Here is a 26,181-nt window from a genome sequence, read left to right on the forward strand (position 1 = left end):
CAACCAAACATTGGGCAGAACCTCCTGATGACAAGAGAGGTTCAGAAGTAGAACCAGCTACCTCAGAAGGTGATGGACTCTTCTTCAATGGAAATGTTTAAACAGAGGTCAGATGACCACCTTTCAGGGATGTTTTAGCAGTGGATCCCTGATTTGGCAGCAGGCTGGATTATATTTGGAGTGGGACACCGTGAGAGGCTAGTTGTTGTTGTGTGTCTTCAAGTCGCTTCTGATGTATGCTGACTCTAAAGTGACCATAAAATGACAGATAGACACTGTTCATAGTAGGATTGCCCTTGCCGCCTTCTGAGGTGGAGGGAATGTGACTTGCCAGTAGGTTTCCATGGTTGAGCAGGGAGTCAAACCTTGCTCTCCCGGTGTCCTAATCTAACATGACACCATGCTGGCTAGAGGACCATCATGCTGGCTAAGAGACCTGGGAGGGCTGCATCCCTCCCGCAAAAATCTAAACCACGACACAGATAATCACCTGAATTGGCCAGTCGCATTTCAAAACCACAAACACTGCCTGAATATATCAAAACCTGTAGTTGTAATTTTGCTTGGAAGACTATAGCAGATGTAAGGCTAGGAATCGAGAGTCAGCATTGTGTAGTGGGTTCAGCATTGTACTATGACTGGAGATCAGGGTTTGATTCCCTGCTCAGCCATGAAAACCCATTGGGTGAGTCATGCTCTCTCAACCACAGAAAACCCTGTGATAGTGTCACCTTAGAGTTTCTATAAGCTGGAAATAACTTGAAGGTACACAACAACAATGACTACAAACCTGTAAATCTGACAGTTTCTCTCCTGAATTTTTAAATCTCAAATTCATATTGAAACTAAGCTGAAATGAAATTCTCACCCATTCCTATGTAAAGCCCTCCTGTGTTCCCATCTAAGAATAGCAGCAATATAAGATTCTTCTTCGTCTTCTTCTTCTTCTTCTTCTTCTTCTTCTTATTATTATTATTATTATTTAAAAAGACAACTTCTGAACAAGAATCTAGCACTGGGAACAGTTAGAGATACATTTTACATGTATATTTATCATATTTTACATGTATATTTATATTTATACACATAAAATATGACACATTTCAGATTTTTCTTCTTCTAGCCTTCGGTCTCTTAAATCTGTTTAAGGTGTTATCTGCCCCGCACCTCGAGAGGCAAGGCTGGCCATGGATCTAAATAAATAACAGAGCCACAACAAAGATGGGTTACAAAACAGTGCTTGTGGCATCCCTCTTTTGCAAAATCGGTCCCGGTGCCCCCGCCCCACTCCAGTTCGCCAGCCTCATACAAACATAAGTCTTTGTTCCTTCGTCAATGCCCCCGCAGCAGCCGGGTAATCTTTCCTCATACTCTGTGGAGTTTCAACACTCCCAGACACCATCTGTCCAAACTGAGTTGCATGCCTACTTAAAGTCCAATTGACATGCAAACTAAATGCAAACTACAAACAGAATTTAACAGCACATTGCCAGTTTTTTTAACGGACAATACATCAAGCATTTTGCAAAAGGGGAATGGGAAGGAAACACATCTCATGTTTGCAGATCAGACATAATCCTTGATACTCAATAAACCCTTGAATAGTCTAGTGGAAGACAACTGAGTGATCAGCAATAAAAATAATGATAGCAGAGCAAGAAGCACGATAAGAAATAAAGAAAGAAAAATCCATATATGGATGCTGCAAAGATGCTAGATTACATAAGGCTATTGAACGACACAATATAGAATATAACATTCAACATCATATACATGTTGGGCTTTTAAATTCAATATCACAATGAAGTCTGGCAACCTTCAAATACACAAGGAACCAGAAAAGGCATTATTGTAAGAGCTACTCTGAATTGCTCAGCGTGCCCATTGAAATCTGCAATGTTCAACCAACTTTGAAAGTGACAATTGCATACACACACACACACACACTCTAAATAAGCTGCAACAATCTTTCTTTAGAGTGAGAGAATAACTTAAAACATTGCAATTCAGTTCTTATTTCTTCCTCACTCATTTGCTGTCACCCTTTCACAAAAGTTTTCTTGTCCTCCATGTCATTCTAATATGCAACTCATCTGCATTCTTTTCTTTCTCCTCTCTGGACAATATATTCTTTTATGTGTTGGGAAAGAAAAAGAGGGCTAAGTGTTTCAATGTTGTTAAACCACAACACTTGGTGGAACCCCATATAATTGGGAACGGCATATAACCGGGAATCTTTGCTTCCATTATCTCTAAAGGTTTAGCTATTCCAATAAAATATACATTTGAATGAATAACCCCCTGTTCTTCACTCTATGGGGTCAACACTGATATAATAAAGGCTCTCTGTTACTACAGGCACCATTCAAATTGTAGTGAGGTAAATCATTAAATATTGCATTGATTGTGAATTGTGAAATGGAATAAGATGTAAGATGATAGGTCATGGTTTGAAGGTGCATGAAGGATGCTTGCAGAATTTGATATGAATTGATGTATGTATGGATGTATTGTTCCTTGTTTTTATAGCCATTTCAAGAAGTCTCCAAAATAAGGCTGAGATGAGACACATTGGACTTGAGAATAAAATTAATTTACTTTTTCAGCATCCTGAGATGTGTTCACTACTTATAGTACAACAACTTTACTCCTAGTAGCCATCTATGGAAGAAGCTACAGTCGGCCCTTCTGATACACTGATTTTTTTATACACGGATTCAAGCATCCACGGTTTGAAAGTGTTAAAAAAAGTATAAATTTCAAATATCAAACTTTGATTTTCCATTTTTTATAAGGGGCACCATTTTACTCTGTGATTATATTTAATGGGACTTGAGCATACAGTACATGGATTTTGTTATACACGGGGGGATGTTGGAACCAAACCCCAGCATATAACAAGGGTCCCCTGTATCTGGAAAACGCAAGGATGGTGGTGTTTTCAAGTCAGCATACGTACTATTTGTGAGGAGATGGTTTTGTTGCAGAGGGCTGAGAGGATGGGCACTTCCCAAACTGGGCTGCCCTGACAACGTCGCATGGCTGACTCCGTGATGAGATCCCGTCGTGATGGGAGACTGAAGTTTCTCTTTATCCCAGGAGGATTCACTTCCACCTGTAAAATAGAAAAGAGGCTGTGACACGTTGTTTGGGGAGCAGACTCCACTGGGTTGTTGTTATTATTTCCTTACTCAATATTTTCCCAATTCAGGATTCAAGGCAGCTTACAACATATTAAAAAAAATTGTTAAAAATCCACAAAATATAACAGTTAAAGAATGATCAAGCGATTAAAAATATTAAACCGGTTAAAAACATAAACCATTAAAAACACAGCACAAGAAGGATAACAAATCGAAGGTGAGGTAGGTCTTGTACAATCTGTCCTCAAAGGTTGATCGAATAGAAAGGCCTTCTTCACCAGTCTATGGAGAGAGAATAGGGAGGGTAGCAGCCTAACATCTCTGAGAAAGGAGTTGCAGAGCTTGGAGGCAACCATGGAGAAGACCATCCTCCATGTTCCCACCAGACATATCTGTGAGGATGGTGGGACAGAGAGAAGGGGCTTCTCAACAGATCCCAAAATATCAGTATATTCAAAAGAGAGCATATGGTTCTTCACATAACCTGGACCTGAGCCATTTCAGGCTCCATAGGTCAAAAGCAGCAGTTTCAATTGTGCCCAGAAATGGACCAGCAGCCAGAGGAGCTGATGCAACAAGGGACTTTTGTGTTCCCTCTGGCCAGGTCCAGATAGCATTCTGGCTGCAGTGCTGTCAGTTATTCTTTTTCTGTGCTGTTCAAAAACCACAGAGCACCTTCCTTCCTTCCTTCCTTCCTTCCTTCCTTGCCATTGCCATGCTCTCAGGCTGATGACATGCCCAGGGTCCCCTGAGTCATAGTCCAAGGCTCAAACCACCACACCATGCTGGCTCTCCATTATTGAGAGTACATATAAAATCAGAAAAAGAAGCCAATGTATCCCAGCATTTTTTACAAAAAGGATGCAGCTTTTTTTTGTGGGGCATATTTGGACTAACCTTGACACACACCATGGATTCTAGGTTGTGTTTATTTGGTATAACATACACAAAACGCAATATCCTGAATCCACAATGACCCTCTTGATCATGTCAAGTGAAGTGAAGTTCCTGCTCTATGCCCTCTGTAACAAAATTCAGGAAACATCATTCAATCTTTTGATACCTATTGATAGTAGTTTATCCTCCTGGCTACAACTCCCAGCATTTTTCAACCATTCCAACCCTCCCAATTGTTTTTGTTGTTGCCACTGTGTGCCTTCAAGATGCTTCCACCTTATAGTGACTCTAAGCTGACCGTATCATGGGGTTTTCTTGGCAAGATTTATTCAGAGAGGGTTTGCCATTGAGAGTCAGGAATTCATTAACTAGGTTTTCAATTAGAATCAGTATTACTTAGTTGACACATAAGGCATAGCTGCAGGATGGAAAAAAATGCATCTTAACACAACACTCAACATTCTTCTTAAGCACTTGGCTAATAAAGGTGATTAATGTTATCAAATAGAAAAATGTGAAAGATCAATGACTGAGCAAAAAGGGAAACATTCCATCACTTTAATACTACAGCCGAGCGATGAATTACTTTATGGCTACAGATTTGTAATTTGCAAAAATGATGAGCTATGTATTGACAAAGAAAGATGCATTTCTGCCAAACTAAATTATACCATATGTTCTAATATAATGTGATATAATTACAGCAGTGTTCAATAGTGCTGCTATATTTGTGTTGGTTGTGTCAGCATTTCCATCGTATATTTAACACACTGTACACGGATGAGCCAAAATTCATACTGATGGGGAAAGGGTATAACTCTGATTTGGGCTACATTGGTTGATTCTGCAATGCCAGGGTTTCTGAGACCCTGTAACAGGACCAACAAAAACACACCAAATACTGAAATAGGAGAAAATTCATTTTAACTTTCTGAAATGTACAAGTACTTTTTCCTAGGAGGCTCAGTTCCTGTAGGGTTTACATTGTTTGTTGTTCTTATCCTCTTCACTTCTCCAAACTATGGTTATCTTTGTGGAGGAAAGATAAAAGATGTTAGAGTTGTTTCTAGATACAATATTTATGCGCACACCTAAAGATGTTTAATCAAAAGTGGAACCAGCCTCACTGCCTCCCAATAAGACTTAAGTGATGTGGGAGACAATTCTGCCCATTTTAGGTCCAGGACAGGTCTTCTTTCCAACTGGAACAGAAGTCACCTTCTAAGAAAGCATCTGCACTGCAGAAATAATCCAGTTTGACAGCAGTTTAACTGCCATGGCTGAATGCTATGAGATTTTGAGGATAGTTGTTTATTGTGACACTAGAATTCTCTGACAAAAAAGGCTAAATGTCCCACAAAACTACAATTCCGAGAATTCCATAGCATTGAGCAATGGTGGTTAAAGTGGTGTCAAACTGGATTATTTCTGCAGTGCGGATGCAGCCTTAGGCCATGACTTTTCTCCTTCAAATGGGGGCAAGTGTATCCAGAACTGGCTTTCTTTTAGCCATACACATATTCTAGTATGTGTGTGTTTGTTGGGTGGATGGAGAGATTGCTTTCCAGAAGGCAGTCTTTATTTGGCTAACGGAACAACATCTCTTTTCAAGAGAACTGAAATATATGAAGAGTGACAGCAAGCCACCCTTTTTTTCCTCCCTGTCATCTGGTTGCATCTGTACAGCAGAAATAATGCAGTTTCACACTACTTCATCTGTCATGGTTCAATGCCATGAAATTGTAGTTTTGTGAGATATTTAGCCTTCTCTGTTAGAATGCTTTGGTGCCACAACAAACTACAAATCCCAGAATTTCATACGGTGGAAACAGCAGTGTCAAACGGCATTATTTTGCATTGCTGATGCAGCCATCTGTCTAAATTGAAGCAACATGGACATTGGGAAGATGGTGAAGGAAGTCTAGAGAAACACACTTTTGTGGCTGCAGGAAACACTGTAATAAAGGTTGAGCCAGGAAAGAATGGGAGAATGGGATTTCCTATTGTAGCCAAACCTGTTGTGGCTGTGTGTGCCTACAACAGGTAAAGTAAACAGCAGGTGCCCCCAGAATATGTGTAAACAGCAAAACAGAGGGGAAAAGGGGAGAGCATAGGTACTTTCGCCTGGTACTTTCAGCAGGTTAAAAAGCACCTATCTACAGTGGGCCCTTCCCTTACATGGGGGATCCATTCTGGACCCCTCTGCATAAGGGAAAAAAATGTGTAGACTCAAGCGCCATTGGAAACAATGGGGCATGTGCATGCGGTGTGGTGCGGTGCACACTTTTTTTCCCAGTGGCGTGGCTTCAGTGTAAGCTGAAAGTCACGTATGGCACACCTACGTATGGCACGGGCACACTGTATATGTTTGTCCTTGAAAATGGAAATCACACACATCCCCACCCAAAAAAAAGAAAGCATTTTGGAGTGTTTAAAATTTATTTTAAACCTGGCCTGGTTGCTACATTGTACATACACAGATGATTTTGTCTATAGAAATCGAATGACTGTGTAGATCCACATGAATAAATATGCATATTGTTAGCTTTGAATAAAAGGTTTCTTAGTTTTTTGTGGGTTTTTCAGGCTATGTGGCCATGTTCTAGAAGAGTTTATTCCTGATGTTTCACCAGCATCTGTGGCTGGCATCTTCTAGAACATGGCCACATAGCCCGAAAAACCCACAAAAAACTATGGATGCTGGCCATGAAAGCCTTCGACTTCACAAAAGGTTTCTTATTACATATTGTCCTGCTCTTCTTTTCTTGTGGAATACCTATTCTTTCCATGTTATTTCTGCTCCTGGTACCAAAGTTTCTGTTAAACAAGCAATGCCCAGGAACACATCTGCTTCATAAACCAAGGTATACCTGCAATTGAAACGGCTGCCGTTGGAGCATGATCCTCAACCTTTTCCATGCATGTTGACATTAGCTGCTCAGCACACTCAGAAACACACAGCATGTCTATTTAAATTAACACAACCCTTTCTAAATAAGTAAGTTCAGAATATGCTCTGGATGGAGGCCAACTTTTTCAGATTGTGCGAACAACGCTGGGAGTATCAAAAGCAAGATTAAAGAGCTTCAGAATTTGGTCCACATTACATGTTATTCAGCAGACGACGTGTCACTTATTAAATGATTTTGGGTAGAAGCTCCGCTTGATTTCCTGCCCCAACAATTCAAAATAAATCCCTCACCGGGTTTGGCTTTTGAGCAAAAAGTTCTTCAGTCGCTTTAACAGAGACCGAGAGACAAACAACAGTGTTATAAATGGTTGGTGTGCGGTGTGTAATTAATGGCAAAAGACAAACTTGCCCCTGAAAGAGTGGATCTGTTTGACAAAGGTAAGATGAATCCATTCCCGCCCCCGATAGAAGTGGGTGGCATTGCCTTTGAGAAACCACAACACATTTTCAATCATAATTAAGGCTGTTGAGAGTCCACATCATTTACTAAATAGTGGATGCAGTGCGTAAATTAAGATGATGATCCATGTCTGGATGCATTCCAGATAATGTCTGCATGATAGATGCTAAACAAGAAGAAAGGGCACCTAATCTGGCGGAAAAGAGACTGTACCTGTAACACTTCAATCAGAAACAGAAGCTTCTCTGATCAATCCGTTTGGCCAAGTTGTTTGCTGAATTTGTATACATTTCCGAAACGCAACATTACGCATTCCAGAGGTATTATTTTTTTCAAAGAAGATGAAGATGTAATATCCCCTTGAGAGGATTCTTTCGCTGCTGGAAAAACAGCAGATCTTTTCAAATCTTCTCATATATATTTCTCTATATATATGTATATTTATTGATAGTATTTATGCTCTAAATACTCTAAATTTAGACTCAATCAAAAAGGTTCTCAAGGAGGCTTACAAATAACTAATTTGACAGTTCCCTGCCCTATAGTTTACAGTGTCTTTGAGCTCTCTGAGTATTGCACAAGGCAGGTAAATTGCAAGTACAGTAGGATAATAGCGCCTTCAATTGGGGCTTTTCACGTGATGCTGTCCCTCTTCTATTGTTCTCTTGTGAAAGACCGTTTTTAAAAAAGCATTTCTTTTGATTAACACAAAAAATCCCATTAATGACCTCCTTTCCCCTGTCTGTTTTGCCATGCTTTCCTGTGCAAAACTTCAGTTGCACTTTTATGGAGATCTAGGGTGGTCAGTGGGCATGCTTTGGGTATGGAAACATATAGATTTATCGCACAGGACTTGGAGAACGGGAACAGAAAGGAATGGAATAGAAAGGGGGAAAAACATAGGTTATCACATGGAAGAATGCTGCCGATGCCACCAGGAGTCCCATGATTCTGAAGTTCTTCTAAATTGGTTGCTGTGGAACGGTTGGGGAATGGATTGGGGATTCCCAGAGGCATTGGCGGCGTTCTCCTGTGCGATAACATATATTTTCCCCCTTTTCCGTTCTGTTCCATTCCCTTCTGTTCCACTTCGTTCCCATTCTCCAAGTCCTGTGCGATAAACTTAATAGTGATCAGGGGAGGAGAAGGTGCAGACATTTCAGTTTCATTTCCTTTCAATTAGCAAAGTAACTACAAGAAATGTTTAAACTTTTTTTCGCTATAGAATGAAAAACAACTGTGGCCAAAAGACCACTCTCCCTCCACACTACATTTTGTCAGAGAATCCAAAATGTTCATTGTCCTCACTCCACCTCCTTTTCCAGCCCCGTTCTCAACTCACTCTGTCGCCACAATGCCATGACATTATGCCCTCCATTTTCTCTATCTCACTCAGTCCAAAGAAGAAAAGAAGAAAAGGCAAAAGTGTCCTACAGTTTTTTTAAAAGTATTTATCTCTTTAGCCTTTTCCTTCAGACATACTAAGTGCCACCATATGAAACCCAGGGATTGATAGGTAGTTGCTGATTTTCCTATGCAAGCCATTAATACTGTGTCCAGTCCTGGGTACCACAGTTCAAAAAGGATGTTGGGAAACTGGAGCGTGTCCAAAGGAAGGCAACTAAAATGGTGAAGGGTCCAGAAACCATGCCCTATGAGGAACACCTTAGGGAGCTGGGGATGTTTAGCCTGGAGAAGAGAAGATTAAATATTTGAAGGGATGTCATACTGAGGAGGGAGCAAGCTTATTTTCTGCTGCTCCAGAAAACAGGATCCGGAACAATGGATACAAGCTCCAGGAAAATAGATTCCACCTCAACATTAGGAGGAACTTCCTGACAGTAAGGGCTGTTCGACAGTGAAACAAACTCCATCAGAGTATGGTGGAGTCTCCCTTCTTGAAGGTCTTCAAGAGGCTAGATGGCCATTTGTTGGGGATGCTTTGATTGAGAGTTACTGCATGGCAGGGGGCTGGACTGGATGGCCCTTGTGGTCTCTTCCAACTCTAGGATTCTGTGATTCCAAGTTTGGGACCTCTGTGAGTAAGAAGCTGGGATACAAATGCAAAGGGATTTTAAATGAGGTGCTGGTGGGGGGAAACACAAAAGTGGAGCCGAGGAGCTGCATACAAACTGCAGAGTAGACTATCCCATCCCTGCTCTAGTCCACTGCACTAGGAGCCAAAGATCTGAAAAGAGGTAAAGCTTGCATGTGGTTTCCTCAGAATTCCATAGGATGGAGTCGCAGCAGTTAAAGTGGAATCATAGTGCTACAACAGTGTAGGATGAAAGGGGCCCTGGATCTCCACCCACTCAATTTTGTGAGATGACCCCAAGATGCAGCAGTGTAATGGGATGACTTATTAAAGGGAGTTTGTAATTCATTTCTTTCCCAAACAATTGAGGTTCAACCGAGTCACATTACAAATGTAATTCAGGGAGAGACAACATCACTCCTTTTGCACTGTAATGCCAACCTTTAAAAATGCCTTTTATAATTACATGATTGGGTTTAACGGGAAACTAAACAACGACTTTTACAAACTATAACTGCCAGAGAATGCCTAGAATGGGTTCTGATTACTTTTTCAAAGTAAACCTCCAAGCTCTGACCACCACTGAAGTATATTCAATTGTTTCACAAGCAGAGCTCTGTTTTGCTGTTTGTTTGAAATATGCAAATTAAATAAAATGAATTCAGTTATTTGCATTTGTTTGCTCCTTTCTGAAAAATTAAATGGAATTATTTTCCATTTGCCAATGAGGAAGATAAAAGAGTTCTGCAAAGCATTGAGACTCCAACCCACACAGTATTGAAGAAGTCCTAACACAGAGGCACACACAAACACAAACACACAGCAGCAGCTTCTGCAAATTCACCAGGCATTGGCACCGAAAGGCATTGTTGCTTTCGGCAAGGGAATTCATTTCCCCTCCTCTAGAAATCTATAGCAACAAATCAAATGTCAAAAGCAGATAGATGTAGTGGACAGTGTGAATTTCATTTCGACAGACCACACAATTTTAAAAATAGATAGAAGGAATCTGAAACCCAAGACGAGAATGCTGTCAGTTGATGGAACTTAGATTAGTTTTGGAAACTTTCCTCCCACTACCCACCTAAAACTACAAAACAAACTTGCATTTTACTAAGTTTCAGGCTATGTGTTGGGTTCCAGAGAGTACAGTCCTCTTTCTGAGAGTGCCTTCTTTCTAAAGGATTGTCCAAGAGAAATACAGCTGAATGCTGAAGAAACTTTAGGAGACAGTCAGGACCTTTGGATTTAAGTCAACTTGAAGGCACATAACAACAACAACAATGTTCCATAGAAATGAATGATCCTTTCTAAGATCAATCTAGTCCAGCATTCTGACTACACAGTGGACAACCAAATGCCTATGGGAAGCTCCAGTGTGAGACATGAGGACAAAAGACCCTTCCATTTAGGTTCCCCAATATAATTTGCTCTGAGACACAATAATATAGTAGGTTAACACATAGTTATTGATAACCTGATTGTTCATGAATCTGACAAATCTCCTTTTAAGGTCCTCCAAGTTGGGTCCATCATCACATTCTCAGTAGCCTAGTTTAACTATGGTCTGTGGAAGGAATACATCCTCTTGCATCTGGTATGACAGTGGGATTTACTTTTCAATAAAGATGCAAAGGTGCTTGCTATGGTGTAAGCCCCACTGAGATTTTACAGTAAACCCCAGCTAAGGTTATCCTAAAAAAGAGGAAGGTCCTAAAAACAGTGGGACCCTCTCCCCAGCTCCTGAGTGATAAAGAAGGGGAAGAATGTTCTGTCTTTTTAAAGGTGGAGACTGTAAATCCATTGGACAAAGCAATTCCCCAAAGAACTAGACTTGTCATAATCTAAAATGATAAATGGATAGCTTGACAAAAGGCATTTCACCATTTCATGCACTGGTTTGTACAGCTGCATTTAGGGTGTTCTGTACCATGCATTCAAAGTGAGCTATAAAACTGGCTATGTTAAAATATTAAAAAATGCAGTACTCTAGCGATGGCCTCACTGGTCGACTTCCAAAAAGTTATCAAGTGGTTCAGCGGATGTAATTACTGCTCAGCCCTGCCAAGGCTTTGAAATATGCCCATTAATTCAGCAATTCCCAGTCTGTCCATCAGTCAGTCATACTTAAAAAATATGTCTGTCACAACTTAGGTGTGGTAATCTAGTGATAATTATATAATAATAATTAAAAAAACGACGGGGAGAAGGAAGCAAGAAGAAGAAAGGCATCCAGAACACTGTTTTCAAACTTTTTCTTTTGAAATAAAAGCAATCCTGACTTCATAGCAAGAAGAAGGGAGAGGAAATGGGGCTGCGGGCATATTATGAGATTTCAGACATCTTATTCCCAATACCACTCTGTTGTGCTGCAAAGGAGAGTCAGTGTGGTGTAGGGATTACGAGTGTTGAGTTGGGATCTCTCTTGAAAACTGTGCTGCCACCAAGGTGACCATATAACACCAATATTGAAATCACTCCACTGGCTGCCTATTGATTTCAGAATGCAGTACAAGGTGTTGGTTATTACCATTAAGGCCCTACACGGCTTGGGTACAACTTATTTAAGGGATCGCCTACTTCCGTACAATCCACCCCACACTCTCAGGTCCTCTGGGAGGAATTTATTGCAGCCGATAAAGACCAGACTAACTGCAGCCTCTCAGAGGACCTTTTCGCAACTGCTCCCAGACTGTGGAACAGCCTGCCGGACGAGATCCATCCAATTACCAGCTTAGACAGCTACAAAAGAGCGGTCAAGATGGATCTCTTCCGGCAGGCCTTTCCTGAATAAAAGCTCTCGGCCACAGAATTGATTACTGCCTCATATCATGTATCATGCTACCACTCTGGCCATTGTTTAAGCTGCTATTAATTGTTTATGTTGTTATTAATAGCTTATTTTAAATTGACTTTTAATTGGAACACATTTAATTTCTTTTTAGGAGGGATATTTTAATATTATATCAAGTATTGGATGGTGGATGTTTTCACTGTTAGCCACTTTGATTGTTTTATTACAAAAAAGTGGGTTACAAATAAGTTTTATTTATTTATTTAATTAAGGCCACCTTGCATGCCTGCGTGTGTATTTCTGTTGTTGTTTCAGGGGCTGGTATTATCTTCCTCCCTCCACAGTGTCCAAAGCCCACACCTTCCAGAATTTACTGTTCTACCATGACAGCCCCCATCCCAGCAGGAGAGTAGAAGAAACTGGAGAAGACCAATGCAGACCAATGACATCTGATGAGACCTTTGGAGAACACCAGTAGATCTTGGCAGAAGATGTCCTTGGTCTGCCTCTGACTATGGGCCATAACCAAGCATTTCTCCAATGGCCCTATTCTCCATCATCAACAGAATGGCTGTGGTGGTGGAGGTTATTGTAACAGAATAGTGGTGACAGGGAAGCCATAGCAGAATCCAATATGCAGAACTCTTAAGCTACACTTGACCATGTAGGATCTCATTCACAGTATGAGCCTACCTAATGTTCCTCAAGTGTAAAGAGATACCATCCATGCCATAGTATTTCCAATTTCTGTGCATGTCTGTGAAAACTGGACAGTGAAGGATGATGACAGGGAGAAAATCAGTTTGACTGAAATGTGTTGATGGAGAAGAAGAAGGATATAATGGACTGTTAAAAAGACAAATGAATAGGTCCTAGAACAAACCAGGCCTGAATACTCATTAGAAGCCAAGAAGACTAAGCTGAGGCTGTCATACTTTGGACACATCATGAGATGATATAATTCACTGGAAAGGATGATGATGCTTGACAAAATGAAAGGCAATAGAAAAAGAGGAAGAGTGCACTGCAGGGCGACTGAGTCAATAAAGGAAGCCATAGGCCTGAATTTGTTCCCTGCACCAGTAGATCAGTTAACAACTGGGCTGATTTCTCACTCATAGGGTTGCCATAATTTGAAGTTGACTTGGAGCAAATAACAACAACGAATACAATGCTTCTATTTTTTGGCCTCTCTCTCTGTCTCTGTTTCTCTCTCTCTCAAATGACCAACTGGGGAAAATTCCTGACTTTTGCAGTACCTACCTTTTGCCATGGATTTGCATTCTCTGAAACTGAACATTGGAAAACCATTGTCATACCAAGTCAGAGCATCCAAAAATTTTCATCTGCAGGCCTGGTGCAAAGGTAATAGGACTTACTGCTACAATGTCTTGCTGTTCTCCTCCTCCCACCTGGCCATGGAAACTCACTGGGTGACTTTGGGCAGTCACACTCTCTCAGCTTCAGAGGAAGGCAAGGGTTTGCCCCTCTGAACAAATCCTGCCAGGAAAACCCTATGCCTATGACCTTAGGATCACCATACCTTGGAAATCATTTGAAGGCACACAACAACAACAACAACAACAACAACAACAACAACAAGAGCTATGCAAGCTAGCGAAGAGAAGCATCTATTTTCCCTGCAGAGAGTCCATTTCTCCAGGAGAAAAACTAAACCCTAAAGAATGCCAACAACTCCAGCAACTCACACTAGGCAGACATGCCCTGAAAAGCCCAAGATGAGAAAAAATAGGTAAGGTCATGTTCTAGATTCCAGAAATATAGGGCCAGTGCCTGATACTTGGAGCATATTCTATTTGGTGAGGTATTAGACACAAACCAAGTGATTTATAGTTCAGGTCCCAAACCTTTCTCCTGGGCTTTCTGGATTCTAGCTGACATCTACATCGGAACAGTTTCCAAACTTTACTAAGCATCTTGGCTGGGTTAGCAGGCAAGCAGCACCTTGATGATCATTTATAAAAATATTGACAGCTTGCATTCTCAAACCAGTGCCCAGCAACACATTTCCAAATGTTTCGTCCCATTTCTGGCGAAGCAATACCATCTGCCAGAGGTGGCATTTCATAGCTGTTTACTCTGACTACCTCCAAGAAGTCATCTGCCACTATCTAATGCTGCCTGAATAAAAGGGATTAAGACTCTGATGCAACAGAGACTATTGATAATGTGGTATAATTGGGAAGAAATGAAGATAAATGAGGTTGAGGATGGAGAGGCAATTAGTTGAGGCGTCGGTACAGCTGTGTTCTCGGCCTAGCTCCCTTGGCCTTTCCTTTGGTGAGGTATGTGCAAATTAAACATAATGACAAATGCTCACTTCCCCCAAAGCTTTTCATTTTGGGAAGAAAGTTGATGTTCATTCTTGACATCCCATTCTCAAAATTACTACTTTCTTAAAGAGCAATATATCACAAGGCCTTTTGTGGAGTGCATATTATTTTATCGACTTTTCCTCTATTTGCTATTGCTCTTAGTCCACTTCTGATGATCTCCCGGAGCATGTTGGGAGCACTGGAAATGGACCTCTCATTCCCTCTCATTCTCCGTGCATTAATTTCCTGTGTCCCTTCCTGGGCTGAGCATGTTCTAATTTGGAGTAACATCCAAAAAGGTTTGTGCAAATATATCTCACTGTAGTAAGGGAACATTGTGACTGGATAACCTAAGTACCTGCATGCCCTTCAACATTTTGCAAAGGGGGGGGGGGGAATGGAACATGTGTGGCCAAGAAACATCAGAATGTTGTCAAGATGGCAAACATTAATGAGGAAGAACACACAAGTTACAAAGAACATTTGCCTGAATCTACTGGGAAGGGCAAAATCATGTCCCCTTTTCCTCTCCTCACTGCTGAATTAATTGAATGCAAGCCACTTTTGCACTTTAAACTCAGTTTGCAGCAATTGAAGTAAGCTGGGGAGAAGTGGAGAGAGAGGGAGGAGATGACATGGGAGATGGCAGCATCTAATCGTGGTTCAAAGAATGAAGTTGGGCAGGTGGCTGGAAGTGCTGGCTGTGGGTGGCAGTGATGGGTTGTTCCCCTCTCCTGAAACACATGCAAGGGGATATGAGGGAACATGAAAACTGTGGGGGGCTGGAAAAAATGCACTGGGGCTGCACCTGCTCTTGGTGGCCCTGAGGGACAAGATGCCACTCTCTTTAGTCCATGCACTGATGGCGACTACACTGCCAACTGAAACTTACCTTGCCCTGGCAATGGGATTAATTCAGAGGCTGACATAAGGAATGCATGACAGGCTGTGTGATACACCGAGCATTTTCCTCCAAGAGAGAGGAATGGCCAAGGAACTCAGGAGAGACAGTTGGGTGCTGCCACTGAGTTTTAGATCTCTTTCACGCTGCACAATTATAACAGTTTCATACCACTTTAATTACCCCGGCTGTCTCCTGGAATTTGTAGTTTCTGGAGGTATGTATTTATAATTCTCTGCCAAAGAGCTCTTGTACGTCACCAGTTTGGCTTTTGGGGTGAGAATTCTAAAACCTCAAGAAACTGCAAATCCCAGAACTCCATTCAGCCGTGACAGTTAAAATGGTATCTAAGCGCTATCATTATGAAATGTGAGTGATCCTTGTCAGAAGCAATGACAGCAAGCATATGGCTTTCAGATGTTGTTGGGCTCCAACTCTTACCAGCCAATGGAGCTAATGGTAGTGGGTTATGGGAGCTGCAGTCCTACAACCTGAAGAGGCTCATACATTTCTCATCCTTGGTTTGACAGATGCAGGCAGGTTGTGAGGTCCACACAGGACTAAATTCCGAAAACTGATGGAATGAATTAGTACTCATTCCCAGGTTGAAAAACAAGTTTGCCAAAAATCAGGAAATCGCAATCAAGAAAGTCACAGCTCTAAGGGTGCATGACCTGAGCATGGCTGTTTATAGCAAGGGATCTTGGAGGTCTCTCACTCATAGGGTTGCTATAAGTTGAAGTGGATTTGACAGACAGCAAACAACAATACATTTTTAAAAATGTTTTATTTGAATGCTGCTCTCAGATTTACTTTTTTATTTCAATCATTATTGCTTAATCATTATGATGCTTAAAATATTGTATTGTAAACTGTCCAGGAATACAAAAGCACACCCCCCTCCAAACAAATCTTTCCAAAGAAATGGCTTGAAGGCATACAACAATAACAAGAGCAACAGCTTCATTTGAAAACTAAATAACAGTCAAGATGCTGACGCTCAAGCAGGAAGCCAAAGTAAGCAACTTTGCTCTTCTAAAGGCCAAATAAGCAATACAAATAAAAGCCAAAAGAGGTCTACGGGACCAAAGGCATAAAAATAATTTCATGGAAAACAAGCTGTCGAAACAGCAGACCCTTGAAGGTGACTTAAAAATAAGTACTCTCCTATTTATAATTCCAAAGGACAGATTTGTGTAACTGATGGTCCAAGATAATGGCCATGGACTTCCAAGGGGTCTTTAGAGCTCCTTGGTATTGTGCTGAGGACAAAAAAATTATCTAAAAAGGTTCTTCTCTCTTGCACTGCCTGTGTCAAGGTTAATGAGCTAAAACTAGTTAAATTGATATTACCAAATTAATGACTTTTTTATAGTACACTGCATGGATTTTAACAGAACACTTAATGTAGAATAGTTAGTCTTAATTGAATTAGAAGGTATCACACGCATACAATTAAGCTTGCTGAGGACAGTGGTATTTTAAGGTAATTGCATCCAATTCTAGAGCTATCTGGACTATCCAGTTGCATATAGCGTGCTTTATCAATGCCATATGGTTGTGATGGTCTGCTCTAGTTGCAGTAAATCCAATAGGTACACAAGCAGCAAAGGTTTTCAACATTTACTTCAACAGAGGGTTACTGCTCCAGTTTCATATTCCTAACATATGAGTTGTGACCTACTAGATCCCAAACAGACAGTGTCTTGATCTGGAACTGAGTGTAATTCCAGGTTTCCCTAAGAGTTCTTCCAGTGGCAAACAATGACACATGTTACTGAGATGTGATGCTGGAGAAGAATGCTAAGGATACCGTGGACAGACAAAAAGACAAACAAATGGATCAAACAAAAGCCTGAAATACCCCAAGAAGCCAAAATAATCAAATTGAGGCAGTTGTACTTTGGCCACATCAGGAGAAGGCATGACTCATAAGAAAAGACACACATTCTATCTAGACGTATTCCTTTGTCCAGTAATCAAATTAAACCCCTGTATCTGGATATATATAGGGCACATGGATCAGTGTGCACTCCTTCTCATGCTGAGGCAAATGGAAGATGGATTCCCAAAGATGCAGAAGCAAACAAAGAAAATCAAAGTGCAAAGTGGGATCCATCTCTTGCCCAACAGCTATGAGAACTGTATAAGAGGTTAGCCAAAGAGAATGGATAACCCTTCCAGGGTTACATGAATCCTAGCAAAGGTAGAGGACGAGAGGCAGCATGGCATAGTGGTCTGAATCTAGAGACCAGCCTTCAATTCCCAGCTTGGCCATGATACCCACTGGATGATCATGGGCAAATCACATGCTCTCGGCCTCATGGCAACCATCCAAAACCATGCCAAGCAAACGGACAACTACATGTATGATAACGCACATTTCTGAGGATTTCCATGGATACTCTTGTAAAAACCGCAGTCTTCTTCTATTGGGTTTAAGGAGTCTGCCCAACCAGTCCAAATTCCTGCAAACCATGTGTGGCTGGATCACATTTTATTTGACTGAAATGAGGAGTATTTTAATCATTAGACTTCTTATTCATAGGGAACCATAAGTCAATGCCAACTTGAAGGCAGTTTACAATAATGGTGCTACTCAAAGAATCAATCAACCAAAGTCCTAAAGTCTAAACTTTTTTTAAAAGTTTTCCACATTTAAAACAGAAAGCAAGGTAAACCTTCGTGTCTCATCTGTGCAATAAAGTTCATGAAGAGGTAATGAGAATGGACCAACTCTGCTACTGATTAAATGTCAAAAAAGGATTTTATCATCAAACGTTCACCAGAATCGCAAAGATCCACTACAAAGAGCGCTAAGTAGAGAGAAAGCTTTTAGAAAAAGTTAAATGACAGAACAAATTCTGAGAGGCTGAAAGGTCTTTTTTTTACTCATAATCATCCATTTGGATCAAAGATGCGTCTTTCCTGCACTAAATAAAATAAAATAAAATCTCAAGGAATCTGAATTCTATGCCAAGAAAAGTTAAATTTTTGAAAGCTTCATAGATTATTCAAAGTAAACATTTTTGCATATGACAGGTCTCACAGCTCTATGTCAAAACCCCAAAATGCTAAATTAGTTTTCTTTAAAAAAAAAAATCAATTCAAATGATTTTCAATTGGTGTAAAGCTAAAAAGAAAAATATGTTAGGCCAGCACTTTCTTTCTCGACGCATATTTGTGTTCAGTTAGACATAACATGGCAGCACTGTGACAATGTCAATTAATGCAGATTTGAAAAAATGTTAGTGCTGAAAGCAGGCCAAGTCTTTCAACGGTGTCAAAATGGCAGGGAGGGAGGCTTACCTGCCACCGCTGCAATTTGGTATCCAAACCTACCTTGCCAAATGGAAAACTGGGCAGCTATCATTTTGTTTTTTGTACTCATATCACAAACAAACACAGAGAGGACATCTGTCACTCTTTGTCAGTAGAACCAGAGCATGTTCTAAAGCTTAGTGAGAATTAGGTAGTTCTCCAGATGTTACTAGATTGCAACTCCGAGCATTCCTCATCACTGCCAATGCTGGTGAGGGTGCTGCAGTTGAATCTGGAGGGTGGCATGTTTGCAACCGTTATGCTTGCATCAATAGCTATTGTTATTGCTATCATACCTTCAATATTGAGCGAATGCAAACTGGAACACATGTGGCCAAGCAACATCAGGGCATGGTCAAAATGGCAAAAATGATTAAGGAGGAAGAACACACAAGTTAAGATAGGCTATGGCAGTTTGCTTTGACAAGGATATATTGGTTAAGGCAAGATTCTGCTGCCCCCTTCCTATACATACCACATCATTCCTGCCAGTGCTGAAGGATGATGGGAAGTGCAGTGCAACATCTGGAGGCCACAAGTTGTGCATTCCTTACCAAGATGATGAAGTAGACTGGAGCTTATGGTCATAATTTCTTTTCCCCACTTATTCTTAAAGGTGCTATTGGATTCTTTTGTGCTATTCTTTTACCTCTTTTCAAGAGAATGTACAGGCTGCTTTTTGAAGACTTGATTGGAAAAGTTCTGTCTAAAAGGGTCTGAGTTCTGTCCAAGGAAAACCTGTTCGGGGGCATCGTTCTTAGCTGTGGCAGAGGGAGGATGTTTCTTCTTACCTTGCCCATCATTTGCCGAAGTCCCCTGACAGTCTCTTTGCCCAGGGCTTTCCAAGAGGCTGAAACCAGCTGGGTGTATGCATATACATAAAAAAGCAATCAATGAGACAATTAATGTTTGTGTTGTCAGAGAAAAATTGGCATTTTTTATTGTTGGGAGTGGTTTTGATCAAATCAGCTCTGATTAAAATTGGCATTTCTGTGGCTCCTGCTGCTGGCAGCTGTATAGCTAGCAGAAATGTCATTCGCTCAGCATGGGAGTTGTGAAACCAAAGAGAGGATGCTCATTCTGGTCTCAGTTTTCTCTGTGTGTGTCAATCTCTATAGTGTGCATGAATGAGAAGAACAAACTTGTTCTGTGTTTTCATTCTGGGGTGTATTTTCTCCAGATTTTATTGCCCCACTCAAGAAACAATGAGTCCAAGATGAAGACTCTGTCCTTTGCTAAACAGGAAGAATGACCCATAAACAGACAATACATTGCAAAGGTGAGAATACCATTCACTGAAAATGGCTTGAACCATCTTAACAGTTAAGAAATAGCACCTTTAAGAATAAGCATATGAGAAACCTTAATGATTTTATTAGATGGGCCAACAATGAAAGAAACTGATAACTATGGGCCCGAGCAGATAGACCAAAATAAAGCTGCTTCTGGTCACTTTGGAGGTATGCAGTTTAAATGATGCATGCGTCCTAAGTGGCTGGATGCCACACCAAAGCAATGCTCCAGTCTTAAGGATTGCAGCACAGCTTTGGTACAGCTTCTGGCCTCATAAGATGCGCGTGTCATTTAAACAGCATACCTCCAAAGTGACCTGAAGCAGCTTTATTTTGGCCTGTCTGTTCGGGCCCTAAAATCCACAGTTGTTCACCCTGGAAATAGCTTTTAGCAATAACAGGGGCCAGCTTATCCCTGTGGATTTCCCAGAAGCTGCTTCCAGGCTGTGCATTCCCTTCCAGAGAAGCTAAGGATGGCTGCCTCACCATTGGTCTTGTGCTGGAAAGAAAACTTTATCTTTTAATTCAAATGCATAGGTAATCATGGCAGGAGACAGTCTCCAAAGAAAGGGCCTTGGACTGGTGTGTGTCTGGTCTGGGTCTCTGTGTTCAGTCTAATAGGTAATAGGCTATCAAACTGCAAAAAGAGGAAATCTGTGTTCCGAACTGCCTTGCCTCTAAATTAGTCCTCAAAACTGTGTGTGTGCATGTGTGCATGTCACCTGCTAACTAATGGCAACCCCATGAATTTCATAGGATTTTCTCAAGGAATCCCCAGAGGTAGTTTTCCTAGTCCTTTCCTGTGAATTGCAGCTTACAGCACCTAGCATTCATTGGTGGCCGCCCAACAAAGTAGTAACCAGGCCTGACTCTGCTTAGCTTCCAAGATCAGATGGCATCTGGTCCCATCAGGTATTTAGTCCTAACCTGGGGTTCCTTGTAGTTTGGTTTGGAAGTGCATTAAAGCTAGTTTTAATTCAATTTTATTTTAAGGTTGTTGCTGTAGTTGTTGTTGTATGCCTTCAAGGTGTTTCTGACTTATAGTGACCCTAAGGCCAGCATGGGGTAGTGGTTTGAGTGTAGGTCTAAGACTCTGGAGACCAGGGTTCAAATCCCCGTTCAGCCATAGAAACCCATCGGGTGACCTTGGGCAAGTCACACTTTCTCAGCCTCAGGGTAGGGCAATGGCAAACCTCTTCTGAACAAATTTTGCCAAGAAAACCCCTTGGAGTTGTTGTAAGTCAGAAGTGTCTTGAAGGCACACAATAACAACAAGGCAAACCTATCCTGCCTTAGGGTTTCTTGGCAAAATTTGTTCCAAGGGGGTTTGTGTTTGCCTCCCTCTGAAGCTCAGAGTGTGTGACTTGCTTAAAGTAACCCATTGGGTGTCCATGATTATGGGGGGATTTGAAACCTGGTCTCCAGAGTCATACTCAATGCTCAAACCATTTCACCATGCTGTCTTGTTTTAAGAGTATAATTAGTTTAATTTTGTTTGTATTTCCTTAATTTTGTTTTAAGATTGTAAGTCTTAATGTTTTTATCTGTACTTGCTTCTAATATTGCCGTGGAGTTGCTCTCAGGGCTGGTTTTGGGGAAACAGGCTATAAATACAATACAATACAATACAATACAATACAATACAATACAATATGTACAATACAATACATATATATATATATGTATGTATGTATGTATTCTCTTATATTCTATAAAGAGTCAGAAAGTAAGACGGTACACATTTCCATACATAATCTGCTAACCCACCCCCCCTCCATTAATTTATTTTATGTCCCACCCATAGAAGGAAAAGACTGAGAAAGCAGTGGAACAATTTGTTATCCATTGAAAAAGCTGTGATCTGGAAACAACGTCCAAATGTGCATACACAGCTTGGCTCATGGCACATTAAAACAGCAAGCTTTGGGCAACTGCCAGAGGGTGACGCTTAATGGCATCAGTGTTCGTATTATTGACTGATTGATTGACATGAACGCACATGGCACTTTATAGAATATAAGCGTATATATAAGAGAATATAAGAGAATACAAGAATTTAATTACGGGTATAGTATGGTATAAGAGGAGCTGAGAGCTAGCTCAATGTAGTCGATTGATTGTTGGACTACAATCTGGTATGAGTCCCTACTCAGCCATGGAAACTCAGTGGGTCTCCTTGGGCAAGTCACACTCTCTCAGCCTCAGAGGGAGGCAAAGACAAAGCCACTCTGAATAGATCTTGCCAAGAAAACCCTCTGAGAGTTTCATCTCAGAGTTACTCTAAGTCAGGAATGACCTGAAAGCATACAAGATCATCAACAGAATAGTGGCATCAAAATTAGATTGTATGCCCAAGCCCTTCCAGGAAAATGTGGGTTTTGGGGAGATTAGTGAAAACAATAGTCATGATAGTTGAAATGAGAGAAGTAGCAGAATTCACGTTCTTGTTTATTATGACACTAACCTTCTTACTGCATTAAGAGCCAGTGTGGTGTAGTGGTTTGAGCGTTGGACTATGATTCTGGAGACCAGGGTTCAAATCCCCGTTCAGCCATGGAAACCCACTTAGGCAAGTCATACATTCTCAGCCTCAAAGCAAGGCAAAAGCAAACCCTGCTGAAGAAATCTTGCTGAGAAATCCCCATGATAGGTTTTTCTTTAGGGTCTCCATAGGTCAGAAACTGGTCGAAGGCACACAACAACAACAACCTTCTTACTGCACAGTCTTAAGAGATTCTGATTTAGCTGACAAACAAGAAAGAAAGCAGCTAACACCCAAAATAAATATATAATCCGACGGGGAAGAAGTCTCTACCAGATTCAATCCTTGCCTCCCCTTTAAGTAAAATAAAGCCAACCTCCATGTTGTTGCTCTTCAAACACATGCCCTGTCAATAGTATGAAAAATAATATAGATTTAGGGGGATACCGGTCTCAGTGTAGCATCTCTCATATTATTATTCCAGTATCATCTGTTACAAAGTAAGACCAATTCCCACATCTAATTACAAACAGGATTTCAGAGTCATTAAACAAAATACATTTCCATTAGTGCTGCTGTAAGACGATGGGGAGGGGGAGGAAAGAAGATTAGTACATGCTGGATATAGTCTGCTTTTTTAAAATGAAAACAAAACAAAAGCTTTGAAGTGTTAGACCTCTGCACTCGGAGACTATAAATTTGTTAAGGAAAGTAAAAGGTGACAGATGCAAGCGGTCTTCCCATTCCAAACAGTTGCTTTTGTAAAGCCGTATCACTTACATCTCATCACTAGCTTTTTTGATCTTGCAAAGGTTCCTTGCAACAGTTAAGTTTTGCTTCAAATTCAGTGATATTTCTAAATTCCAAAATCAGAGATATCCAATAGCAAATAAATTCATATATGTGTTGTTCTATCTTCATTGATTAATCTATTTGTAGTTTTTCTGGAGTTCTGTTTTTATTTTTAGAGATGCTACTGAATTTGTCAGTTGCATTTGTTGAGCCGCCAGTAGACTGAAGGAGATGTACATGGCTTTTTCTTCCCTCCAACTTTAACAACCCTGTGAGGCAGATTAGGCTAAGAGAGTGTTTCCCAGGTACCAGCCCAGCATTCAAACCACTAATCCGCTTCAGTATGGAGAGAGATCTTGCAGCGCCTTTGAGACAAACTGAAAGAAAGAAGTTGGCAGCAGGAGCTTGCCCAGACTTAAGTCAGATGCACTTCAGCAGTCTTGAATCTGGATCTTTCTACTGTGATGAAACATTGGACAATTCTTTAGAAGGTTTTCTTGTGAGTGTTTTGGGCTATGTGGCCATGTTCTAGAAGTGTTTATTCCTGATGTTTCACCAGCTTCTGTGGCTGGCATCTGCTTTCTCTGAAAATGCCAGCCACGGAGGCTGGCGAAATGTTAGGAATAAACTCTTCTAGAACATGGCCACATAGCCCCCCAAACCCACAAAAAACTATGGATCCCAGCCATGAAAGCCTTCAACTTTTTTTAGAAGGTGTTTCCGAAATGTTAGTGCAGGTTGGCCATCCCTTATCTGGAAATCTGAAATACTCCACAATCTAAAATGGACCTCATGGGTGGATGAGAGAGCGATCCCTTTGCTTTCCGATGGTTCAATGTACAGAAACTTTGTTTTATGCAAAAATAAACAAATAAATAAAATGTGCGTGAAATTACCGTCAGGCTATGTGTATAAGGTGTACATGAAACACAAATGAATTTTGTGTTTAGATGTCAAGATATCTCGCAGGGGTGGGCAAAGGGCAGCCCATTGCACTTTTGCAGAACCTAAGTCTATGAACGCCCATGCTCCCAACCTTCCATTAATCTGAAAGGTGCTACAAGATTTCTTTACATACTAAAGAACAGAAAATCTTTGGACACAATCAAACTAAAACCTGCTGCCGCTCCAAGAAAGCTATGATACCTGAACTTATAAAACATGGATGAACAACTAGGGGTTGAAGTGAGGTCACCACAAGGTAGCCTTGTAAAGAGAGATGTCCCATAACTAGCTGAGAAGTTTTATTTTTATTCACTTATTTATTCCTCTCCATGAAAATGAAAATGCCATGAAATGCACATTTACTCCAGTTTGAATCAGGCTAAAACAGAGCTTGGAAAGTTTCCCTTTAAAATTAGTTTGTTCCTCTTACTTGTACACTGTTGGAATGTAATACATGATTATGATGTCTTACAATGGTGAAAGTAGTTCATTGTGTTACTTGATACTTTCCCATCAACTTTTGTCACTTGGGGAAAAAAACCTTTTAGGATTATTAAGGGAATGGCATGAACTTTGGGGGGAAATCTACTCAGCCTGTCTCTAAAAATGCCTTTAATTGCCCTTTAAAAGTAACTTGAAAAAGTTACTTGTTGCACAGCTGGAGTATTTCTGCAGGGTGTTTTGGCTCATAGGTAGCCATGTCACTTGTAACTCCTTAGTTCCAACAGGTAGTCTGAAGAAATGTGTATATTTTGTGTGCTTGACTCAATAATTTATTACGGCCATAGACTAGCATATAAATCAGTTTTACCATAAAATACATCAAATATATGAAAAGCATATGGCAAAATAGTACAAATGAAATAAATTGTAGACAGTACATAAAATTCTCTATTAGTAACAGTTGTCTCAGTTGATGTTGAACAGGTACAGTGTTGTGCTGCGTGCATCCGTGTGAACAAGACCCCTTTGCCTATATACTATTCATGTGTTCACAGCAGCAACATGAACATTGGTGTGCATCCTCCACATCTACTTTACTAATGGGAGGGGGGTTATTTCAGGAAATAAGCACATTTTTAAATGATTCGTAACACACTCGCTCACAAACACAGACACACACAGACACGCCTTGTTCTTGGATCTTGTCATCTTTCCCCTTACAACCAAATAACAGATTTGACAAACTGCTTTTTAGGAGAAAAGACCAACCTCTTTTGACTTGAGAATTTAAAAGAGGGAATATATATATATATATATATATATATATATGAGAGAGAGGGAGGGGAAAAAATTGCTGACCGTGTAATAGCTAGGTACTTGCGGTGGGTGTAGAACATGAAAGGTTACAATATGGATCCGTGCCTACGCCTTTTCTTTTCAACTCCGAGCCCCGTCCCTCCTGCTTCTGCTAACTCGGCAATCATACTGCTGACAGATTTCGAGGTTTTCTAAATAATGCATAGGATTTTCTTTTAACGTGTCAGTGCAGAAGTATCAATTCTGCCCTCGTGTCATTTGTGATGCTGATTTTTCTTGACAGCATTCCATTAAACCAATGAGTTTCTCCCCTCCTGATGCTCCTTTAAATATTCCTCCGAGTGATGTATTTGTGGTTTTTAAACAGATTGTGAAGGATGTTTGCATTTAGGAGGGGGGGGGGGAACCTGCATGGCAGGTACATGGGGAGAAAACACACACAGAGAAAACAGAAACTCCTTTCCCCCCTCTTTTTTTTATTAAAGGCATATTTATTTACCCTACAATAGAGTTTCCTTTCTGGTCCTTCAATTGCCAGAAGTTGCATAGGTTTCTTGGCTGCTTAGCTTTTGTATTAGGATATTGCTTTGTCTCAGAATTAAGCAATTCCAC

At 40.7% G+C, this 26,181-nt stretch overlaps 1 protein-coding gene across 5 annotated transcripts in view; it reads right to left on the reverse strand.

The window, feature by feature from the left end:
- Positions 1-26,181, reverse strand: part of DACH2 (dachshund family transcription factor 2) — a 321,363-nt gene that overhangs the window by 65,181 nt on the left and 230,001 nt on the right. For all 5 annotated transcript variants that reach the window (XM_042480324.1, XM_042480323.1, XM_042480325.1 and 2 more), the window contains one exon: positions 2,960-3,115. In XM_042480324.1, the coding sequence (XP_042336258.1) occupies positions 2,960-3,115 (156 nt within the window). The remainder of the gene's footprint in view (positions 1-2,959; positions 3,116-26,181) is intronic.

The sequence above is a fragment of the Sceloporus undulatus genome, chromosome 7 (assembly GCF_019175285.1).
Source record: "Sceloporus undulatus isolate JIND9_A2432 ecotype Alabama chromosome 7, SceUnd_v1.1, whole genome shotgun sequence".
In the NCBI taxonomy this organism is placed as follows: Eukaryota; Metazoa; Chordata; class Lepidosauria; order Squamata; family Phrynosomatidae; genus Sceloporus; species Sceloporus undulatus.